The sequence below is a fragment of the Candoia aspera genome, chromosome 1 (genome assembly GCF_035149785.1).
Source record: "Candoia aspera isolate rCanAsp1 chromosome 1, rCanAsp1.hap2, whole genome shotgun sequence".
Classification (NCBI taxonomy): Eukaryota; Metazoa; Chordata; class Lepidosauria; order Squamata; family Boidae; genus Candoia; species Candoia aspera.
In genome coordinates, this window is record NC_086153.1 from 117481339 (window position 1) to 117505094 (window position 23756).

The 23756-nt window shown below is 36.9% G+C and overlaps 1 protein-coding gene across 1 annotated transcript in view; it reads left to right on the top strand.

The window, feature by feature from the left end:
* The first annotated feature begins 3467 nt into the window (after positions 1-3467).
* The window catches only part of CEP162 (centrosomal protein 162), a 49835-nt gene continuing 29546 nt past the window's right edge, over positions 3468-23756 (top strand). Inside the window, exons 1-11 of the mRNA XM_063297563.1 lie at positions 3468-3560; positions 7879-7989; positions 10819-10945; positions 14178-14291; positions 15792-15941; positions 16504-16690; positions 17519-17586; positions 18242-18324; positions 19598-19625; positions 20698-20811; positions 21715-21906. Of these exons, the coding sequence (XP_063153633.1) occupies positions 7930-7989; positions 10819-10945; positions 14178-14291; positions 15792-15941; positions 16504-16690; positions 17519-17586; positions 18242-18324; positions 19598-19625; positions 20698-20811; positions 21715-21906 (1123 nt within the window). The 5' untranslated portion in view covers positions 3468-3560; positions 7879-7929. The remainder of the gene's footprint in view (positions 3561-7878; positions 7990-10818; positions 10946-14177; positions 14292-15791; positions 15942-16503; positions 16691-17518; positions 17587-18241; positions 18325-19597; positions 19626-20697; positions 20812-21714; positions 21907-23756) is intronic.

Consider the following 23756-nt stretch of genomic DNA (forward strand, 5'->3'; position numbering starts at 1 on the left):
TCTTCTGGCTAACCTCTGGAATTTTGCATTTAATTGGGCATATCTCCCCCTATCACTGTTGCCTTTTGCTTTCCTTCTTTCTTGGGCTACTTCTAGTGTCTCAGCAGACAGCCATTTTGCCTTCTTGCTTTTCTCTTTCTTTGGGATGTATTTTGTTGCCGCCTCCTGAACAATGCTGCCAACTTCTGTCCAGAGTTCTTCCGGGACCCTATCTACTAAGTCCAGTCCCTTAAATCTATTCTTCACCTCCACTGCATATTCCTTAGGAATATTAGTGAGCTCATATCTAGCTGATCTGTGGGTCTTCCCTAATCTCTTTAGTCTGATCCTAAATTGTGCAAGAAGAAGTTCGTGATCTGAACTACAGTCAGCTCCAGGCCTTGTTTTTACCGACTGTACAGATGTCCGCCACCTTTGGCTGCAAAGGATGTAATCAATCTGATTTCGGTGTTGTCCATCTGGTGAAGTCCATGTATAAAGCCGTCTCTTAGGTTGTTGGAAGAGAGTGTTTGTTATGCAGAGTGAATTGTCTTGGCAAAATTCTATCAGCCTGTGTCCTGCTTCGTTTTGTTCTCCCAGGCCATACTTACCTGTAATTCGAGGTGTCATTTGACTGCCCACCTTAGCATTCCAGTCTCCTGTGATGAAAATGACATCTCTTTTAGGCGTGTTGTCCAGTAGGTGCTGCAGATCCTCATAGAACTGCTCTACTTCAGCTTCTTCAGCATTTGTGGTTGGGGCGTATATTTGGATCACTGTGATGTTAGATGGCTTGCCCTGAATTCGAATTGAGATCATTCTGTCGTTTTTTGGGTTGTATCCAAGCACTGCTTTAGCCACTTTACTATTAATTATGAAGGCTACTCCATTTCTTCTGTGGTCCTCTTGTCCGCAGTAGTAGATCTGGTGGTCATTTGATGTGAAGTGGCCCATTCCAGTCCATTTCAGTTCACTGACGCCCAGAATGTCTATCTTTAATCTTGACATCTCACCAATAACCACATCCAATTTGCCCTGGCTCATAGATCTTACATTCCAGGTTCCGATGGTGTGTTGATCCTTAGAACATCGGATTCGCCGTTCACCACCAGCACCGTCGGCCGCTAGCCGTCCTTTCGGCTTTGAGCTAGCTGCGTCATCACGTCTGGGGCTAGTTGAGCTCATCCTCTGTTCCTCCCCAGTAGCATTTTGACCATCTTCCGACCTGGGGGTCTCACCTTCCGATGGTATACCGACATATCTCTGGTTGTACTGATCCATTTAGTTTTCGCGGCAAGAATACTGAGGTGGGTTGCCATTACCTTCCCCAGGGATCGCATTTAGTCTGACCTCTCTGTCATGACCTTCCCGTCTTGGGTGGCCCTTCACGGTTTAGCTCATGGCATCATTGAGGTGCTCAAGCTCCAGCACCACGACAAGGTAACGATCCTTTGCTGAAGTTTTCTTTTAGAGTACCATTTTTCTAAAGAAGAAAAAGCAGCTGGTTGGTGATTTTAAGTGATCAGATGGTAAATACCAGTTTTCTCCCCTTTGCCCTGCTCTTCAAAAGGAACTAGAAAAGAGCAAAAGAAATATTTGGACCTCTTCCCCAGTACCTGTTCCTTCTCTCATTTCTGCTGTTTTTAAGAATGAATGGGAAAACATGCAAGGAAGGTAAGACAGTAGTTTCCTCTACCTTCTGTATTGTTCTCTGGATCCATTGTGCTACAGGCAGAAGATACATGCAGCTGCCTATATCTGCTTAATATGCAATGCAGCAAAAAGTATCTCATTCCTGCATTTGCTTGTCTGTGCCTCTGAATAGTGTAATAGTGGGAAGTGGTAAAGACATGTAATAAACATTATCCAAACCCAACTATCAGCCTCTGGAACACCCAGTGACAAAATGCAACTGACATGCCCACTGAACTTTCAAAGAACAGTTGTATTTTGTTCACTTCCAATTCATGCTCTCTTCCTCTCTCTGACTAGACATGCTAAACTCAAAATTCTCTTTTCATGACCAACTCTGTTACATCATCCAGCAAAGACAGCAAGCAAGCAGATACAGGCAACTTCTTTCACTTTATTTGAGGAGTAACCAACAGGGGGACGCGGTGGCGCTGCGGGTTAAACCACTGAGCTGCTGAGCTTGCTGATTGGCGGTTCGAATCTGCGTGACAGGGTGAGCTCCCGTTGCTAGTCCCAGCTCCTGCCAACCTAGCAGTTCGAAAACATGCAAATGTGAGTAGATTAATAGGTACCGCTTCGGCGGGCAGGTAACGGCGTTCCGTTCAGTCATGCCGGCCACATGACCACGGAAGTGTCTACGGACAAACGCCAGCTCTTCGACTTTGAAACGGAGATGAGCACCGCCCCCTAGAGTCGGACACGACTGGACTTAATGTCAAGGGAAACCCTAACCAACACAAATCTTGCAAACAATCCTGAGCCACTTTATTCTAGGCCCCAGGATGTCTGCCAAAATTGCAAAACTTCAGTGGCACTTTGCCTCTGAATTTGGCCAGGGAAAGAAAGTGCATCTTAAGCCTTCAAACTAATGGCACATTGAACAATGAATTATTTACAATGGTGGGATTCATACACTACACCAAGCCATTGGTTTCCAAGCTTTTCTCTTAGGCAGATCACTTGCATTATTGAAAGCTTCTGTGAACTGAAGTTTTAGCTCCCATATCCATAAAGCTGGTTACTGCTTGTTCCCAAACCATCTGTCAGGGATGCTTTAAACTGGATTCTGGCACTGAGGAATCAGAGTCAGTGCTTCAAATGGTTCTTTCCAACTATGATTTACACCACCTTTTCCACACAAGCAAAATCCTGAACAGAGCCAAGATATTCAGGACAAGGCATCATTTCATTGGTAGCTATTTTATCAGTAGAACAATCTCAGATGTAACCGTACCCAGATGTAAAAATCTGAACGTCTACTAGATAGCCAAGAGGAGGTTTCCCAGCGTCTCTTTGCTATTATCTAGTGATCGTCCGGATTTTTGCAGGCCACTTTTGGGAACATTCCCAGGGTTAAGATAGGGCGGCTTTCTCGTCCTTAGGGCCAGCCTCTTGATGCTGAGCTGCCCAGAGAGCGAGGACGATGAAGCAGCAAAAGCAGCTGCTCTGCATTTGGGGAGATGCACCGCCGCGCGTCCCGGCACCGCTGCTGTGCGGCCCAGAGAAGGTCGCCTGCCGCCTGGAAAAGCCAATGAAGCTCAGAGACGTTTTTTCCTTCAAAGGAAAAGTATCAACGCACAAAATCACCGGGCTGAAAGAAAACCTACTGTAATTCCCCCCACCGGCGCCAAACCAAACTTCCCTCCCGCCTTTAGGTGCAGAGGTTCTATGCGTCACATGACAGCGGAGAGACGGAAAAGCGTTTTTTTTTTTAATCCTCTTCTTGGCGTTCTGTGTCTCACGTCACTGGCACATAACCTATTACGGCATTGAGCGCTTGCTTTCGCTACGGCGGCCCCACGGATTCAGTTTGTTGCCTAGGCTACCCCTCCGCTGATGCCCAGAACTTTCCGCTGCGGCTTCTCCCTTCAGAAATTCCTCCTCCGCAGGTGAAGTTAGGAGCCGGCCTGACCTCCTTTTCCTCATTTCCTCCTGAGGCGCGGGAGGGGTGGCGCAGCAGCTGCGTGGGCCCGGAGCAGCATGGCTCTATGTCCCTTCTGTCCTTGGCAGAAAGGCCTGCAGAGCTGGTCGAGATGTTCCCTGCAGTTGCAATCCCCGCTTTCCCGAAACAAGATTCAGCTTTGCTTCCACGTTTCTGGCCAGATCCCAACTCCCAAGCGATTTCCCGCGCGTCTAGATGCTCCCGGGAGAAATTGGCGCGCAGGAGTGTAGTAGGTCGGGCATAGCTTGCGCTCGGGTGAACGGCGCGTGGGGAGGGTAGTCGTGGGGCGCTCGCACATCTCCTACTCATAAAAGGGGAGCCACCAAAGGCAGCGGATGTCCTTGGGTGGCGCGGGACCAAGCCGCTGTTGATAGGCGTCTGTGGAAAGACAAAAAGGCCTGAGCCAGAGCAGACGAGCACCAGGTGGCAGCAACGAAAAGAGAAGAGAGACCTCCAACTCTTTGCTACCACCTAGAGATCGATTTTTGCCTCCCTACCTGAGCAGAGAGCCTTTCTCCAGGGCTGATTTGAAATGCCGTTGAGTCAACAGAAAAGCGATATGAAATTGGCTGTCTCCATCGCTGATCCTTATTTTGCAGCTCTTGCCTCTATTTGAGCATACTGATGAATGGCAGTGCCTGTGTGTAGGTTGTGTTATGTAAAGTGGTTAAGCCCTCTGCAAAGGTCCTTAAAACTGTGTGGGGTTTATAGGCTGAAAGGTAGTGAACGGTTCATTATTATCTATTGAGCTTTGTGGCTGGGAAAGTATTTTAATATGTGTCCTGAAGACTGTGGACCAACAGTCTAACCACATGGTACCGGTTCGCACTTGGAATGCTAAAGCCCAAGGCCCATTGAAGAGCTCTGAAAGAATCTCTCTAAACTGATGGAAAATAGGAAAGGCAAACTGAATTCACAATGTGATCCAAACTGTACATATTAAATACTGCTGAGTTAGCCAGTTTGGTCTAGTGGTTAAAGTGCTGGGCTAGAAACCAGGAGACTGTGAGTTCTAGTCCTGCCTTAGGCATGAAAGCCGGCTGGGTAACCTTGGGCCAGTCACTCTCAGCTCAACCCACCTCACAGGGTTGTTGTCATGGGGAAAATAGGAGGAAGGAGTATTAGGCATGTTCCCCGCCTTGAGTTATTTATAAAAATAATAAAGGCGGGATGTATGTTTGTATGTATGTATGTATGTCTTGCTCCTTAGTGTATTTCAGTTGCAATCAGACATAGGTAATTTTGAAGTTGATATTAAAGGCAAAACTGAAATACTTTGGCCACATAATGAGAAGACAGGACACCCTGGAGAAGATGCTGATGCTAGGGAGAGTGGAAGGCAAAAGGAAGAGGGGCCGACCAAGGGCAAGATGGATGGATGATATTCTAGAGGTGACAGACTCGTCCCTGGGGGAGCTGGGGGTGTTGACGACCGACAGGAAGCTCTGGCGTGGGCTGGTCCATGAAGTCACGAAGAGTCGGAAGCGACTAAACGAATAAACAACAACATGCGTAACAAAGCTGATAAAGTGTTGGATTGTCACTTGGGAGACCCAGGTTCTATATCACACTCAGCCATGCAAGCTTCCTGGGTGACTTTGAGCCAGTTACTCTCTCTAAGCCCAACCTACCTCACAGTGTGGTTGTTGTGAGGTAAAATAGAAGGAGGAAGCACTCTATATGCTACCTTGAGCTCCTTTACAAAAGGCAGGATACAAATCTATTGAAATATATTAAGATAAAGTCTTACTCCAGTTGAGATTGACTCCTGGGATTCATCTAAGATTTCTTTGCAACAGTACGGAACAATACTATAGCCATCTTCCCAGTGTAGCCGTCATCCCTGGTATTTCCTGGTGGTCTTCCATCCAACTACTATACTAATCAGGCCTGACCTTGCTTAGTTTTTCCATGCTGAAGATTACATTAGGTACAGTTGTTGGATACCCTATGACAGAAAGATCACAGAGATGGTAGATCAGCACATGGGTTAACTGCATGTTAGGAATTACTAAGAAATAATTAAAGATAAATAATAAATACTGTAATATAGCATTTAAATATACTGAACTATGTATTCTCTGTGGTATTTTGAATTCAAAACATTAGAAAGACCTGAGATAAATATAAAGTGGCAAATATATAAATACAGACATAATTGTGATTTAAGAAATGGTGTTTAATTTTCTAAAATGGTTTCTAGAAATAGTGAATAGAATATGTTTTCTGTTTCCTCTACTGTTGATTCAGAACAGGAAAAGGAAGCTATATAATGAGTTGCTTAGGGAGTTTGCTATCGTGCTACATGATAATACAAAAAAATAGAAATTGTTCTCTTCCTGGAGTGTAGTTAGAAAAGCTGTTTTGAAAAATAAGTACCAGTGAGAGACAACATAGCCCTCCACTTTCTGTCCTGCTTATAAATTACCAAGAGGCATCTGACTGTCTACTGTTGGACTACACTAGATGGTCTTTGATCTGATCAAGCAAAGCAATTATCATCCATGGTTAATATTAATCATATCTATCTATCCATCCCTGCCTGCCTGCCTGCCTGCCTGCCTGCTTGCCAAGGATTGGGTTCATACAGCTGAAATTTTCAAAATGATTTCAGCAAGGCACATTATTTAATGAATAAAACAGGTTGATTTTTTTTTAAAAAATGTAATAAAATGTTCTTACTGTACTTTATTATATACATTCTCAGTAAAGTAATGTCATTTTTGTACCTTTAAAAAGGTAGATTAAATATGTGTCCTGGGAAATGGATTTGTCATAATCTTACGTTCTGAGACTTTTTCCATTGGGATGTTTTATTAAATTCAATTTTTTGCATCCATTGTTGTTTTATATAATTTTATAGATATTATTCTGTATAGATTTGATATGAGTAATTAGAAATGGAAACTGTTCTTAGTACTGAAATTACTATTTTAGTGAATATTTTGTGCAGTTGGTTGCTGTACCTAAAGAGGTTAACATTTATATTAGAAACTACTCTGGAAATCCATTCTTTTCATTAACATACTACATATTCATGAATTTTGAATTATTTCAAGGAATTGTAATGTGGCTATCCAATTGTGTTGAATCAGGAAAATAGTATTGGATCATTGTCTGGTTAGTGTGTCATTAATATATTTTCATTTGGATTTGGTGTAAAAATAATATTTACATTATTAATCAATGTCTGTGCAAAGATATATGAAAATTGTGTGCTTAAAAAATAAGGAGATAGACAAATAGTATTTGTAAGCCACCCAGTCATTGTGTGCAAGATGGGCAGCAGAGAAATTTAATAAATAAAATAAATAAATAAATAAAATAAGTAGTATAATATTTTGAAATAATGGCATTTTGAAATATGTCAGCTTAAGGAATATTTTTGAAATATTTATTGGAGCAAATGATTTTCTGGTTTTAAATAGTTTTCTCAGTTTATTTGAGCCTATCAGCATGCTTGAGTGAATAAAGTTAATAAAATACATGTCCACATCTCTAGGACCTTATAATCTATCTCAGGGCTAAGGCCTTTGTGAATTGGTAGTAATTTAATGGTTGTGTCTCTTGCATAAATGCTTGTAAGTAAACAGATGGAATCTAGTGCTTTTCTTCATCAGCTGATGACAGAAAGGATACTGATTTCATCTCCTCCTGCAGCCTTATCACCACTACCACCCCATTTTGAAGGCATCTCAACAATACAGAACAGTTTTAGAGGAGAAATGGGGAGGGGCTGCTGCAGAAGAAGATCTACTCAATTACTGCAGAATTAGAATGTGGGAACCATTGTATTCATAGCTCCCCAAAGGCAGATTTGAAGGCTGTTTTCAAGTAACACTGAATATATAACAATATACAAAATGGCTATCTGTATCTACCTATAGGGGTTATCTATATGGAGAGAGAGAGAGAGAGGGAGATGAATAATAAGTACTTTTAATAGATGAATTGAGAGCTATAGTGGAAGGGCCACCAGTGCAAAGTGCCTCATCATGTATGTGAACAAAATACCAATTTAAATTAGGGTGTTTCTGTGGAGGTATTGAAGCAATTGTGGTTTAGTCTAAGGCTGTTTTAATCTTATAGCATGGTTTTTGCATTCCTTGCCCCAAAGCAAAAGGAACTTAAATTTGGTGATGCATTTGGAGGGATGTAGGTTATCCACCCTCATTATAGGCCAAGTGAAGTTTTAGAATGTAAATTAGAAAGTAATAAATTTAAAATTCTGGCTACAGTAATTACATGCTCCTTTTTCATTTCAGCATCTACTTGATCATTCCAGTGATTTGGGAATTTAAACCCTGTTGCTAACTATGGCTCACCGGTTTTCAAATAAAGATGTAGATGAGAAGTTTGAGCAGTTTTTGAAAGAGGTACGAATATATTTTTATTTGTCTATTTTCAGTGTAACAGCAAAGTATTGTCCCCCATTCTAAAGTCTTGTTAAATGTCTTGTCCGGACATCAACACAGATTTATATTAACTGGTCAATATGCTTAGCATCATGTACGATGCCTCTGTCATTGGATATTGGTTGAGTAAAACATACAACCCAGTTTCACATTTAAAACACTTTTTCTTTTTACATGAATGGCATATAAATGAAAATTCCTTTATGTTATAAACACACAGTGAATGAGATTATACACTATAGTAAGCCAGAAAACATAATTTACAAACAGCAGTGGCTGAGCTCATACTGTATTCTTAGACAGCCCTTAGGATAACTTAGGATAATATCTGGACACCATCACAGTTTTCTGTGTGGAAGATAATGAAGGAATTTTCCTTTTGCGCAGAGCAGGAGGTTTTTGTGTCTTGAAGCAGCCTGGCTACTATTTCTCTCCTTTCCTTTTGAACAGTTAGTGTCCATACACTTAAGATATTTCAGAGATTTTAATGCTAACCTATGCATTGCAAGAAAAAGAATGTTACATTTTTATGAGAATTTACTAATATGAATTTTGTTCATATTAAAATGTTGCTATTAGGTTTATTTATAATTAATGTTCTGCATTAACTTATATATTAATAAAGGTAAAACTATTTCAAATCCAGCTCAGCTACTGGTGACCACCTGGACATGTCCGTGTAATTTTTTAGTCAACAATGTACATTTTATTTGGACTGACTTCAATGATATTTTTTTTAAAAAATGATTTAAAACAGATGTGTATTTTGAAAAAAAGATAATGTCTATAAATGGACAAATAATTACTGAAGTTACGCAATTAATGCTCAATATAATGTTCAGAGAAGATTCCAAGCCAAGTATATTGAGTTGTTTTCATGATATAAAAAAGAAATCTAAATTTTTGGGTTTAATGCCAAAATCTATATTGTTATTTATAAAGATTGAAAAAAAAAGAAAAGAAAAAGAAAAACACCCCTAAAAATAATATGGATAAATATTTAATTTCTGACTCTTCCATTCTTTGTACCCCAACCAATTTGCAGTACCTACTGGCGTAAATCTTAGAAACCATACTCTAGTAAGCCCAGAGCAGTGTTCTCTTAGGCATTTGTCAGTTTTAAGTATGCCTTTAATTCCATCTCCAGACAAATCTTGTGGGATAAGCTTAAGGCCTCCACCAGAGATAAACCCTTGCTCCTGTATATTTATGTGATATATGTGAACAAAAGGTTGCTCCTATAACTGTCAGGGCAAAATGTATCCCAACAAAGAAAGGGGTTAAGCAGGACTGTTTTTTTAGCCATCTTACTTTTTAACCTCTGCATTAAAACTCCAGTCAGATCCTTGCAAGATCTGGACTTCTACCATCATAAGATAGCTGATAAAAGTTTACTAATATGCAAGTGATGATGTGATTTTATCACAGATACCATGTGATCTCAGGACAGCATGGAGGCTTATTACTCTGTGTTGTACTAATAATCTCATTCCAATTATAAGAAAACAAAGATCATACGTAGTATTTGCCAAAAGCCTTAAGGTCAGGAATTGGATCACTCACAGCAACACCAGAATGCTGCAGTACCTTAAGGTTCTTCCATTTGAACCTTATTTGGCTACCAGCAAATAAATGAGTACAGCCACTCCTTGGTTAGCAACCATTTGCAAATACGAAGGTAATAAATGGTAATAAAAAAATTATTTTCTGACCAGTGCACCAATTTATAACCGATTTCACTGGAGTGAAAGTAACACTGGCATAGTTGTACAAGAGAACTTTATCTGAATGAGACAGCAGCAACCAGTGATCTTCTCACTCTCTCTCTCTCTCTTTCAGTCATGAGTTCACTTAGTAATCATATTGCTTAACCTGGTTGCTGGAGCGGAATGCGGTCACTAAATGAGGAGGGTGTAGTCCCTAGCAAAATTGGTACATTCAACAATTGTAGCATATAATCTCCATTGCTTTCTTATTACCTGTTTTACTACATATTGGTTTATTGTCTTGATACATTAAAGCTTGTACATTATTTGAAATGGCTTATCTTAATGGTAATAAAAAATTCACTCATTTTATGGTCTGGGTACATTAATCTTCATGATGTGAACATAGAGATCTGTAAGGATTCTGTAAGGGTATCCTATGCGCTTACAGAACTCCAGGAAGGCTGATAATTGTACATGTACATGTACATATACATAACTGCGAAATGAGGATATTGCGTTAATTTAATAAAATTGACAAAATGTATGCAGTAATAAAAATATAAATTGCCACAAACTGTTGAATTTATGCAGATGTACTCTAACATAATTTTCAGTTATAATACCTCTTCTGCCCTCCAATTTCATCTGCTGTGCTCCCAGGCTGTTATGCATGGTGTCTACTCTAGAAAATCTGTAAAGATTTTTTTTTTTGCATCTTCTTTTCAGTTATAGGACGCCTGAGCTAGAAAATCTGAACAGAAAAGGAGCATATAAATCAAGTTAGCAATGATAAGAGTATTAAAATAGTGTGACTAGAAGGCCAAATCATACTGGAGGAATAGCTAGTAGCATAGCACAAATACTGCACTTCATCATAAAAAATGTGACCTGCTTGTTCAACAAATTATTATGGATGTATTCAGTGCAAAATTTTATTTTAAGAACCACTGCATTTTAAGCACATGGCTAACTCTCCTTGAAATCAGTGACACTTAAGCATGCTTAAACTTGGCTGCTCATAAAAAATTTATGATGCAATAAAAGTAAATAGTAATAGCAAATTGACTCTCTTTTCATTCAGTCTCTTTCAGATGATTCACTTGGAAATGAAGCAAATCAAAAATTTAGTATTCCTGAATCAGCTGAGCTGGCTAGAAATATAAAGCATCCTATGCCATGGTGGATAACAGAAGATGATTCAGATGATGGTACTGTACTGAAATTTGTTCTATGTAACATCTCTGCCACAAGGTGTCAGTGAACCACTTTTGTACTCTTATCTATCTATATGGAGATACATGAGTGAGAGTGTGTCTGAGAGTGTGTGTATGTGTAAACTTTGGGCCAGTAATTGTCTCTCAGGCCTAGACTGGGAAGTTGGAAAACATCTACCAACTCACACTAGACATGCATGGTAAATTACCTTCGGTGAAGAGGGCTTCAACTTGAAATGGCCTGATGCGGGCTGATTTTTATTCATATGTATATAGGTGTGTGTGTGAGTGAGAGAGAGAAAAGAATGACATAGAAATTTTTGGACCGCAAATTCTTTGAAAAAGGTGCTTAACAGGGTTAAACATAGTGTCTTTTTCTGAGCTTGGGCAGCTGTTTCAGAAGTTATTTGTGGCTGAGTCTGCAATGCATCTGCTTGCACACCTGGAATAAATGAAAACCAAAATGGCAAAGACATTTGGGAGCAGTTTCTGAAACAGACACCTGAGCCTAGGAAAAAGATGTGGCTGCTTCAACAGTTCAAAAAGAAGTATTTCATGTGTACTCCATGCAGTTTGAAGCACCAGGACGTGCCTAGTGCTAATGTGTGTCTGTGTATAGACAAAACACACATTTTCATGTACAAAGTATTTTCAGATTTGGAAAAATGCAAAACACAGAAGCAAGTCTGTGCAGAAATGGTATGTGCAATGATGTGTCTGTAAGCATAATAGATGTTCTGAATCATCTGGCTTTATTTGTGCACAGTCTTTGCAGAAACCATTTGTTTCAATAAGTTAGCTACTTTACAAGAGGAAGTTCCTTCAAAGACTTTTTCTGGATCAGTATCCTGGATACTAGTGGGTTCACAAAAAGAAAGATCTCTGCTTTGCCATTGTTTTACTTGCAGCTGCCCGTGGCCTTCAAAAAGGTTGTTTTGAAGTTTGAGAAATTAAACCCCCCAGTAGCATGGGATGTCAAAGTGCTGTGGGATGCACTGAAGAAGAGAAAAGTTCCTTCTGCAAACATACTTAAGTTAGACATATGATTCAAGTGAAATTGGCAGATTAAGCCAAAGCTATATTTGTATTCTGTGCTATATTCTACTTCTACTTTTTCTTTTTGCCAATCATTTTTAAAAGCTGCATGAATATATGAGTAACTCTAAGTAAGTTCATTCTTCCTTTTATAGCACTTCATAGCAGTTTGGCATTGTCTCCATATTTACTTAAATATGTTTCAAAAGAAGTAGATATTGGAGGTCAAACTTACATTCTTAATTATATATATTAGAGGTCAAGTACCATTCCAAGTTAATATTCAAAGGATCATACTGTTAATGTGTTTCATAGATTCATTGAGAAATGAACTAGCATGCTTTAAAGCACTTTGTACAGGAACACTTAGAATACTCTTTCCAACTTAGTACCCAGATGGTGGATCTGGCAAATCTCCTTTATATTATCTGTCATATGGCATTGTCTTACAATAATACAGTTTGGGATTTTTATATAACACTGAACTTTAATCATAAATCGTTGATTCTGTAGCCTGTCCTCTAATGAAACTTAATTGGAAGAAGCAACATGAAGATCAATATACTTTCTGGAATGGGTGAAAATCAAATGATATGATCACAAGGATAACAACCATTGGATGGAATTTGGTAGTGAGTAGATACTATACAGAGAGTCGGTTTGGTGTAGTGGTTAAGGCACCGGGCTAGAAACTGGGAGACCATGAGTTCTAGTCCTGCCTTAGGCACAAAACCAGCTGGGTGACTGTCAGCACCTGATCATTCAAGCATTCGCACAATCACAGTCAACTTGGGCCAGTTGCTCTCTCTCAGCCCTAGGAAGGAGGCAGTGGCAAACCACTTCTAAAAAAACCTGCCAAGAAAACTGCAGGGACTTGTCCAGGAAGTCTCCGAGAATTGGACACGATTGAACGGATTTTAAAAAAAAAAGATACTGCGCTATTGATTTTTTGTAACATCTGCTAAACGTATTTTTCAGTTGGGGGAGTAAAGAATGAACTGTACAGTATTTCAGTTTTGGGAAGAGTTAAGTTTGCAATAAAAATTCTTAATTCAGTGCCCTGTTTTTAATATAAAACACTTGTAAAAGAAAAAAAAAATATTTATAGCTCTTAAGCTACAATTTAAAAACAGATACTTCGAAGTATGCTTCTTTCTGATGAACAGTGCAAGAAAAAATATTTAGTAATGAGATGATAAAAGTGAATTCTATTGTTTAGCCTTATTTTTAGTAATCAGGATCTAGATTTGCTCTCCTGCAAATGGAAGGACTCTCTGATCCACCATAAGGAGAGATTATTTTCATCAAATGTCCTTTTCCCCATAAGTCCAGACATCTTGGGAGAACGGGGAACTAGAGAGGGAAGGAGAAATTATTATACTTCTGCTAGGGGCAGCAGGACTTACCTCACCAGACTCCTGAATCCCACTGTGTAAGTTTATATAATCTTAGATTTTGGACTGTTATGAGTATATGATTTGTAAACTGAGATTTTCAATGTTACATTAATTCAATTATAGTTATTAAGGTTTTTGGAACATAGAGTCTGAGAATCAAAACCTTTGTTTAATATTAATGCTTCTGGGGTTTTTTGCTGAAGAACTAAATGCTCTTACTATCATTATATGAGAAGCATGACACTTTTCTTGCAGCAATTTCAACCATAGGAAGGTGAAATATAATCTGTGTGTAATTCAGAATAATTTGTTTTTCTTGAAATGTCTGGTGAGAAGTTACCCCAGTTATAGCAAATAGAAAGTAAACCATCCAAAAAATGCAGTCAAATGAAATCATACTTAGAAGTGAGAAATTATTATTTTTGTTATTATTTGAGAAAAGTTAGATTTGCAACATTTAACTGAAAATGAAACTCTAAATGAAACAAGCCAAATCATTCACATACATACACACTAGTGCATAGGAATTTCTCTCCTATTTAGCAGCATTTTCTCCTGTTGAGGAATTTTTTTCACATGTCAGTAAGAACATGCGATTTTTATGATAGTACTCTTGGATACTATTATTCTTAAATGAAAATTGTTTCTAGTCCCAGATTTTTACACTTGGCATGTCTAGGAATAGACACTATCTTTATTCTGCTTCTTTTATCCTTCTTTTTTTCTTCTGTGGTTTGATTTTGCTTTTGGCTCACTGTTGCAATCTTTTCTTCTATTTCCTTGGATTTCCAAAGTTCCAAAGAAAAGCAAGTTTATCAAACAAGGGAATGAGAAGAAACTTACTGGGAGAAAAGATGCAGTGGCTGAAGATTGTGAAAAGAGGATATCATTTTCAGATAATGAGCCTGGTACTGGATTAAATTTCCTGTTTATAGATGCCATACTTGATGTTAGCTGTGATGTGGTAACTCAGAATTAATATATTTCAAATAATAATGCTTTTACCTTGTAACTAAGTTTTCTGATCATGTGTGCTGTTGCCAATTATAATCTTAATAGGAGTGAATTTGCTAAAATGATGATGTTATCTTGCATATAGAAGTTCCTTATTTAGCCCATGTCATCTCCAAGCAGAATTGAAAATATTTTTATCTGAAAATCTATTGAACCATTGTAAGCCAAGGTATTTAATCGTATTTACTTCTGGGCTGCCTTTTAGGTGAGTCTTTTTTAAGCCTTAAGCACCAGTCAGTAAAGAATTAGGTGGACAGTTTCTGTGTTTCTGTGAAATATTTAATTCTGTTCTCTTGAACCATAAGCCATGTACATATGTCAGGGTTAAAAGACCATTCCATGTGATTTAAGATGTAAGATGTGTTATTTTTAGATGTACCATTCTGAAAAATCACAACAAACCTACTGTGATTCAAATGAAGCTAATGACCAGAATATGAGAAATCTGATTTCTTTGACTGGCCAAGCAATAAAGTGAGAGTCCACATTGTGAAGACTACATTTTACACTAGTCCTATAAAGAAGCTATGTATAATATATAGATGTATAAGCTGATGTTGGTTCTTCATCTGAACCACTGATATTCTGTTGCAAAATTTATTGAGTTCTGTTGAAATATTATTGGTGAATATACTGTGTGATCTTTAGCAGTATTATAGGGCACTTATATTTATAAAAGTTACTTATTCATTTCTGTATTTATGATTCATTGAGCAGCTGAAGATTTAACCTCTCCATAGTTCAGTTGAATTCCTTTTCAGTTCAAAACAATATATATAATCCTACCTTAAAAAGCTTAACCAGACAGCTACATATTTTTCTGTTTTTATAGTTAAATTTGTAGTATGAAACTATTTAAATATTAAGTATTTTTCAGCTTAATAACATGATTTATCCTTATCCATAAATACAATTAAGTAAGCTTTATAAGATACAGTAAATAGATCCTAGTCCTGGACTGTGAATCTGGGTTTTTGTTTTGTAAATTTTCAATTGTTAATGTATCAACCATTTGTTAATAGAATTAGAAATATCTAATTATCAGCAATAAGGGGGAGTTGGCAGAGTGGAACAAATGAGAACGAAGTATTCTTTTATAAGCAGTAATCTGGAAAATGAAGTTACACAATAAATTACCAGTTTATTGTGGTAATGGCTTTAATTGCCATGGAAAAATCCAAAGTGTTCTGTGGAGAACATACATTGGGGGTATTACTTTTTCTTTTCATGTCACAATTCTCAGGTAGCTTTTTAGACCAAATACAAAATATAATCTGTTCTGACAATTGAGAACTTAAGTAGGCAGAGTACTTGAACCCATTATTCAATATATATCTATGTTCCAGTATAGATTTATCTATATCCATTCCCCTTCCCCCTGCCTTTGTTTTAAGGACTACGTGACACCAGCAGTAGCTTTCTGAAATCACGAAGGCTTTCTCCTTCTATTGTGGAAGTAGATGAAGATTTTGGAGAAGGCATTCAGCTCCCACAGCTTCATAGTGTTTCTGTCTCTTTAAGCAAAGATAGTTTGGAATCAAATGGTAAAAGTGCTTCTGACGTTAAACTTCTCTTTCACTATACTGTGTTTTAAGAATTTGCTAACATATTGCAAGTATAGACTAGTGAAAAAAAGTGGGTTTTATGTTGCATAGTTCTGAATAATGAAATGGTCACTTCAAAATAATGTTACGTGTTTATTTTTACACTGGTGCCACAATTTAAAATGCATTGTGATTGATTCAAGGAGTATTTTACAACTCAGCTCTAGAAAATACATGGGCTTTAGGTTCCTCTGCTAGCTGTATAATTGCCCCAGTCCAATAGTTCATTCAAACCATATGAGCTCACAAAACTATCCTGCTATACAAAAACAAAGCCTGTTTCTTTTTTCTTCTTTTTTTCCCCCCACTGGGAACCAGTCTGCCCACACATTCCTTTGTAGTCTTGGATTTACTTCCTCTGTTTAAACAAATGGGAATACAGAACCATATGCTAATATTCTTGTTTTCTTATTTAAAACATTGTCTGAATGTCATGTGGCACTTATGGTACTAAGGTATAAACTCATATGGTTATATGTATTCTGATGCTTTTATCATTTAGATTCAGTTGTGGCTTTGGGACCTAGTGAGAATATTTTGGGAGATGGATTGGATACTTTGGAAGAAGAAGAAGAAAAAGAGAAGTTTTTTGCTGACCTTGAAAAAGGAGCATCCTCTACTATAGACTATTCAAAATTAAATAAGGAGCTAGATTCTAATAATTCTGAAATATTGCACACATTTTTACGGTAAAGTAAACAAAGATAAAAAATGGTAGTCATATATTGAATTGCAGTAGTTTGGAAATAATGAACCTTTGTGGTGAAAATAAATTGTGCTAAATGAATATTCATGCTGCATTGTAGCACTGAAAATTAGGATGGATGCTGCCGAGTAGAAAATGACACTTTATGGATAAGAGAAGGAATAAGAACTGGAAAGTGAGATTGGGAATTGGGAACAAGCAGATATTTATACATAGGCTAGAAAGATTTCTTCCAGACCATCTGTGATTTTGTTCTTTTATGAAAATGTTTACCACTCAGTGTTAACATAAGTAAGTAAAAACATAAATAAGTTTTTTAAAAAAGCATGTTCAGAGGCCATCCATGTTTTTACAGTATTTTTCTTATGTCTAATCTAGGATTAGTGCAGATACAATCTAGGAGCAAAACAATAGTTGGCTATTGTTAAGTAATTGAATACTGGACTGAATGGAGATTTAGTCTTTATTAGCAAAGGAATTCTCATTATTAAGGCATTAATAGGCCAAAATATTTTTCAAATGTATATCCGTAAATACAACTAAAGCAAAATTGCTGGTTATAGCTTCTTTTTTTTTAAAAAAATTATAGATTCTGGATACTAAAATCTTTGGATATGGATGTTCACAGACTATTTCCACCCATCCTGCCTGCCTTTATTTGCCTAGGAAAATTATATGCAGTAACATTGTGGGGTTTTTTGAAAGAAATAATGTTCTTGTTGTTAGAACAGCAGAGCAGTAGGATAAATATCCCCAATCAAGTGTAAAGACAAGAATATTTTGTCATTACTAATACTCTAATATTTTGCAGCAACCAGCCTCAAGTGAAACCAACAAAAGAAGAAAATGACGATGAATGTAAGAGTCATGAAAAATCTGGTAATTTCAAATCATTTGCTTTGTAACCAACATTTAATGACTAGTTACTGACATGGCATTGATTTCCAAAGGAAGTTGTCAATTCAGTATTTCATCATAGAGATTCATGGAAGATAGTCATGGGATGTTACATTAATTTAAAGGGCAGTTCCCCGTAAGTCAAAAGTTAATTGAGACAAATAGGAAATTATCGTTACCATTAGGGCATTGGGTCTGATCCAGGGAATCTGCTACATTGCAACAGAATGTGAAGGCTTTATGCAACCAACGACTGTAGAAAAGGATTGAGTTTTCGTTTTGGTTCTTGTTTTTGTTTTCAGTATCAGCATGTACTGTATACTTTAAAACAGAACTGGACATATGTTAAATAGAAAGGATTTATGCCTTGATGGTTGGTTGCACCGTTACAATTCTTTCCATGAGAAACAGAACACCTTTTTCTGGCTCCAGTAATATTATTCAACTGAGAAACACAATTACATAGCTGGCTAATCTGCTGACAGAAGAGCATTAGGCTGTAACTTAAATCAAGATTTTCCCATCTCTTTCATCTGATCCAATAAAAATGTTAAACAGATCTTTGTAGAGGAAAATAGTGTTGTTTCTTCCTATTTCTTTTGAAGAACTAACCACAGACTTTACTCCAAACACTCAGGTGATTATAGTGAGGATTTTGAAGACAATTCAGACTGTAATGAAGACAACAAAGTTGAACAGGTGGTCATGTCTGAAGCTACTGTAAGCATTTGTGATTGTATAATCACTTTCTATTTCAAACATTCTAAATTTTGTGTGTTTAAAGTTTTATCCGACTTACCTGGTTATTTACAGTACCGTCTAAAACTTGTCTTTTGTATGCACTGAAATCCCAAATGTCCCAGTTCAGAGATGGTAATGTGGCATACAATTGAATTTTAGTGCATTTATTAGCTTTGCTCCTGGGGATATATGTTGTTTATAACATTTCATAGCTAGCCTTCAGTTATGTTCAGGACTTTTCAGGCAGTTTATACTTCTGGAATCATAAAAAAGATAGATTATCACTATAATGCAAAACAATCAGAAAGATAAAAGAGCAACAAGGGTTCAGCATCAATGCCAAAAGCAAATAACAATAATGATATAATTAAAGATCTTGATGCCAAACATACTGTTTTTAATATATTTTTAAAACGGATTTGGGAATCACAGGATCCTATAACAGTAGAACAAGGAATATTATTTTCCAAAGGCATATGTTCTTGATTTAATAAAAGCTGAATCAAGATTGTAATATTAGAATGATATAATAATGGAATTATCAATATGAATAACATTAAACTTCATGAATGAAACTTCTAAAAAAAATGACCAAATGGGCATGTATAGGATTGCTAATAAATAAATGCCTCCTAATCCAACAGGTGTAGTAACAGACCCATATAGTATAAAATATTACAATCTAAATTTTCTTGTATTCATAGCCATTTTCTCTGGTTTGGATTTTCATGTGTACTCTGATGTAAACATGTATTTCCAGCATAGATGAAGCATTCTTTTCAATAAGAGGACCAGTTGGCTTGTTTAAAAAAACTGAATGTATCAATCAATTCTCTTCACCAAAATCAATGAAGAAATAATTTGGCTAGTGGAAATAATGCATACATTAGAATTCTTATGCCCAGAACAGAGTTTAGAGGAGGAAGGCACAGTGATTGGAATAATCTCTGTGTGTATTAAATGCTCCAAATATTTTTTTTCATATATTATTCAGATTTTAACTTACTTTTTAAAAAAATAGTGCTTATTTTGCTTATTTTCTACACTCAGAATTGCAGCTGTGATTTTCAGTAGTGTGCATCCTTTGACTTGATGCTCCTTAAACTTTATGCAAGTGAAATATTAGTTTTATAGTGCATCAGAATTTTACAGTTGTAAAATGGTAAGTTACTTCAAGAAGGTTTCCTATTTCACAACCAAAATATTTTTTTCACATGTATGAGATTTATATAAGTATTTTTTTACTTTATAGGAAGAAAGGACAGGCATGCTGGCTAAAGGTACCAAATTCAAATAATATAAAAGATACATTATAAAATGAGTTTGGTCTTCTGGAATTTGGGAGGTAAATAGTCAGACATAATAGGCCCACATTTTTAAACTGGTTTCAGTGGCAATATGTAAATATGTTGGCAAAACTGCCTTTAGAATTGCTTTATGGATGTATGAAAAAATGAATAGCTTTCCTTTTATTCTGCTTATTATAGAGCTAGCTTCCCTGTGGAATGAAAGCAATCAGTGTTTATTATTATTAATCCTCAATTTTATTAGAAAAGATTACAGGGAATAGCTTGATGTCAATAGTATCCATACCAATCACTATAATTGAAAAAGAAAGATTTTACAGATTTCTGCTGTACAGCTGACTTTATCTAGGAGTCATTTTCAAAGATTAGTCAAAGATAAAAATGGTAAGTGAACAATTACCATCAGCATTTATTAACTTTGAAAATAATTTAAAGTTTAAAATAATAGCAATATATTGATGAGTATATATTCAAGCTGTATACTTTAATATTAGAGGCAAGCTGCAGTACAGCACCCATCAGTCTCTCTACAAAAACAAACATTATACTTCTAGCTGGGGAAAAGTGCTGTCCCTTTGTAGATACTTACTTAAAGGAAGTGCCGCTGCGTGATGCAGCTTTCTTCCCAGCTAGAGTACGTGGTATTGCAGCCTTTTCCCCAGCTTTCTGTTGCAAGCAAGTCTAATCTAGACATGATTAGATCCTATTGCTGCATAATCAAGAACCATGGTTTGTACTTTAACATTTTGTTGCAAATAGTTTATGGCCATGAATTAGTTATTATGAAGCCTCCATCATTTTATCTTTTCTATTCTCTTATTTAATGCCTTTTCCGTTTTTGAAATATATTTGGTGTTAGCCACAATAATTACCTTAAAGTATCTTATTTAAACAATTTTCAGTATTTGTACATATTAAATTAAACTTCACTGCATGTTGTCCTCTCTGGGATTACGGGGTATGAATAATGAAAGACCACAAAATTGGAATTACAGTTTTTCAGCTAGGCTAGTATAGAGAAGACACAATTCTTCTTCCTTTGTAGTTCTTCTAGATTCCCAGGACTCAGTTTTAGAAACTCCAAAAGCCAATGAACATGCAGCTGTGGCAGAACATCATATAGCTCAAGAAGTTACTGCAGAAGAAATGAATGGAACAGGTAAGCCTGCTTTATTTGAGAATTATTTCTTCTATTAATCCTGCTCTAAACTGATGTGAAGCAGGAACAATCTGTCTCATTCCATTTTGGTTCATTAAAATTACTGTTTGATCATGCAAGTATTTAGGATTCTATCCAAGCAAAGCAAAACTCCTTGAGTTCCCATTTACTTCAGTGGCATTTAAAATCAAAGGGACTTAAAATATGTAACTGTAACTTGAACATTGTTTAATTTTTTTCCCAAATGATCATATAGACAAGCCCTCTGTGCTGAATTTAGTTTTGAGATGAAGGAAAACACAAGAAAAGGCATGGAATGCTCTGTTTTTCTGTTTGTTGATCTTATTAGTTACTGAGTTTTAGTTAATGTCTGCAGATATAATCTACATTTTTTTTTACAACAGTGCTTACCAGTTGGTTAGGATCTAGTGTTACAATATGACACAATTACATTTCAATCCTAAATGTATTTATTTGGAAATAATACCTGTTGAACTTGATGAAACTTATTCCCAGATATGTTTGTATTTAAATCTCGGAGAAACATGCTTTATAATAGAAATATAGATGGGATTGCAATGAAAGGGTCCAATAGGCTGTGGCCACGGACACAACTTCTTTTGTCAGAAGTTTCTAATGGAAAGAATCAGAGGCATTTCCCCTTCCCTTTGCTCATTCATAAAATCTACTCTGAGCCTGAGAAAATCCGGAGCAGAATTTAGTGCCTGCAAGGAGTTAAAAGTCCTGTTGCCTGACTGAGCTTTGGCCCTGTGTGACACTGGAATTTTCTCCATGTCACGTTAGGTTACTAGTGCTGTTATTTTTCTCATGAATTTTATATTCCTCATGAATATTTCTTTTCAGTCTACTGTATCTGGAATTATTTAACTTTTCCCCTTTCAGGTATTTCCAGTGGGCAAACAAACAGCGACATTGAAGCTTTGCATCAAGCTTACCGTCATGTTGAACAGTCTTTAGGAGCTACAGATGAACAGAATGCTCATGATGATAAAATGGAAGTAGAAGAGAGCTTAGTCAATGACACTTCACAGAATAAAGAAAGCTGCCCCCAAAATACTTCCATTACTAATTCTGGTAAATTCTGATACTTCCCAATATTGTTTAATAAGGCATGGTTAAATAAAACATACATTCTGACCACTGGAGGGTGTTCTCAGTCACCTTCCCTCAAAAGAAGTGTTCTCAGTCACCTTCCCTCAAAAGAAGACATAAATAGGTCCTTCCATATTAATACTAAAATTTCCATTGCTACTGCTTATTCTGCTTTATTTCTGATTATACCATTGTTGTACCAGAGGAAGTGCAAAACCCACCTCTGGGAATTGTGATCCCACATGGTTGCACTATGTTGCTGATCTCAAATTGTGATACTAAGGCTAATTACATGAGTCCTATCAGACTATCATTCTGCTGGAAAGGAGGGTAGGCAGTTATTATATGGGAAAGAGTTTTGTGTGATTGGTTCTGACTTCTGCAAGTGTAGTTTCATTATTTGTGCTCAAGGGACAATGTCATGCGTTTCCCCACCCTGTTAAGCTGTCTGTGAATGGGATGGGTAATTCATTCCCTTGAACTGTAGCCATTGTGAAGATTGTCTCTTTCACTGCATGCTACAAAACTCTGAAACTTCTCAAAGAAGAAACTTGTTCTTCTTGTAGAAGGCGAAACATTTTACAAATATAAACATGAAATTTTAAAAAATGCCTTTTAGGTTTTTTAAAAAGAAATACATCAAAGGAGTTTTAACATATCAGCCTATTGGTAAGAAAATTAAGACTGTATATAAACTTCAAGAAATTAAGAAACAGAACTAAACTAACAATGCTGCTTAAAACCTGGTGACAGTTCATTCATGCTTCCTTTCCAGTCCCTCCATCTTCAGTAGTCACCTTTTGTATTTTGTGATTGTATTAGCATCAATCTAGAAGCCAGTTAAACATGGATGTATTCTTATGCAGACCAGACCTTATGTTAGAATCTTCTAGCACATGGAAAGGCTTTAGAAGCACTGTCTTGGCGTCTGAGGAAATGTATTTATATTGAAAGCTACCCATTATATCTTGATTGCTTATCCCAATTAATTTTCCTGTCTGATGATTGTGAGTTCTTTCCCCAGCTTTCAGGATTTAATTTATTTATTTGACTTCCGAGGAAATGAGTAATTCTTCATTTACTTAGTCGGCCATAGGATTTATTCATTTATGTACTTTCTGGCCTTTATTATTTCTTTATCAATAACTCAAGGCAGCAAACATACCTAATACTCTTTCCTCCTCCTGTTTTCCCCACAACAACCCTGTGAGGTGAGTTGGGCTGAGAGAGAGTGACTGGCCCAAGGTCACCCAGCTGGCTTTCATGTCTAAGGCGGGACTAGAACTCATAGTCTCCTGGTTTCTAGCCCATTGCCTTAACCACTAGACCAAACTGGCTCTCTCAGTGGCAGCGGTGATTACCCAGTTATTCAGTGTGATCTGGTATTGGCATAGCGTTTTAATAAATTTGGTACCTTATATATTTGGTTGATCTCTTAAGTTGATTTTTTTAACAAAATAGAGCCAATATGCTATATTAGTTAAGGTGTTGAGACCTGGATTCTAGTGTACAGAAGCTCACTGCATGATTTGTGGCCAGTTGCTGTCTCTCAGCTCAACCTGCCATGCAGGGTTGTTACTGTAGGGAAAAATAGAAGCTGTACATATACCACCATAAGACCCTGAATAAAAGGTATTATGAATTAGTTAATTAAATATATTTAATAAATAACTTCAGTCTAACACCATGCAGTGGAATTCTTTAGTAACCAACTCTATAATCACTAAAGAGTCATACTTTGGAGAATTATCTCAAACTTGTTATTATTATGTTTATATCCTTCCTTTCCTCCAGGAGTACAAGATAACACTCATGAAATCTCTAATTTTATT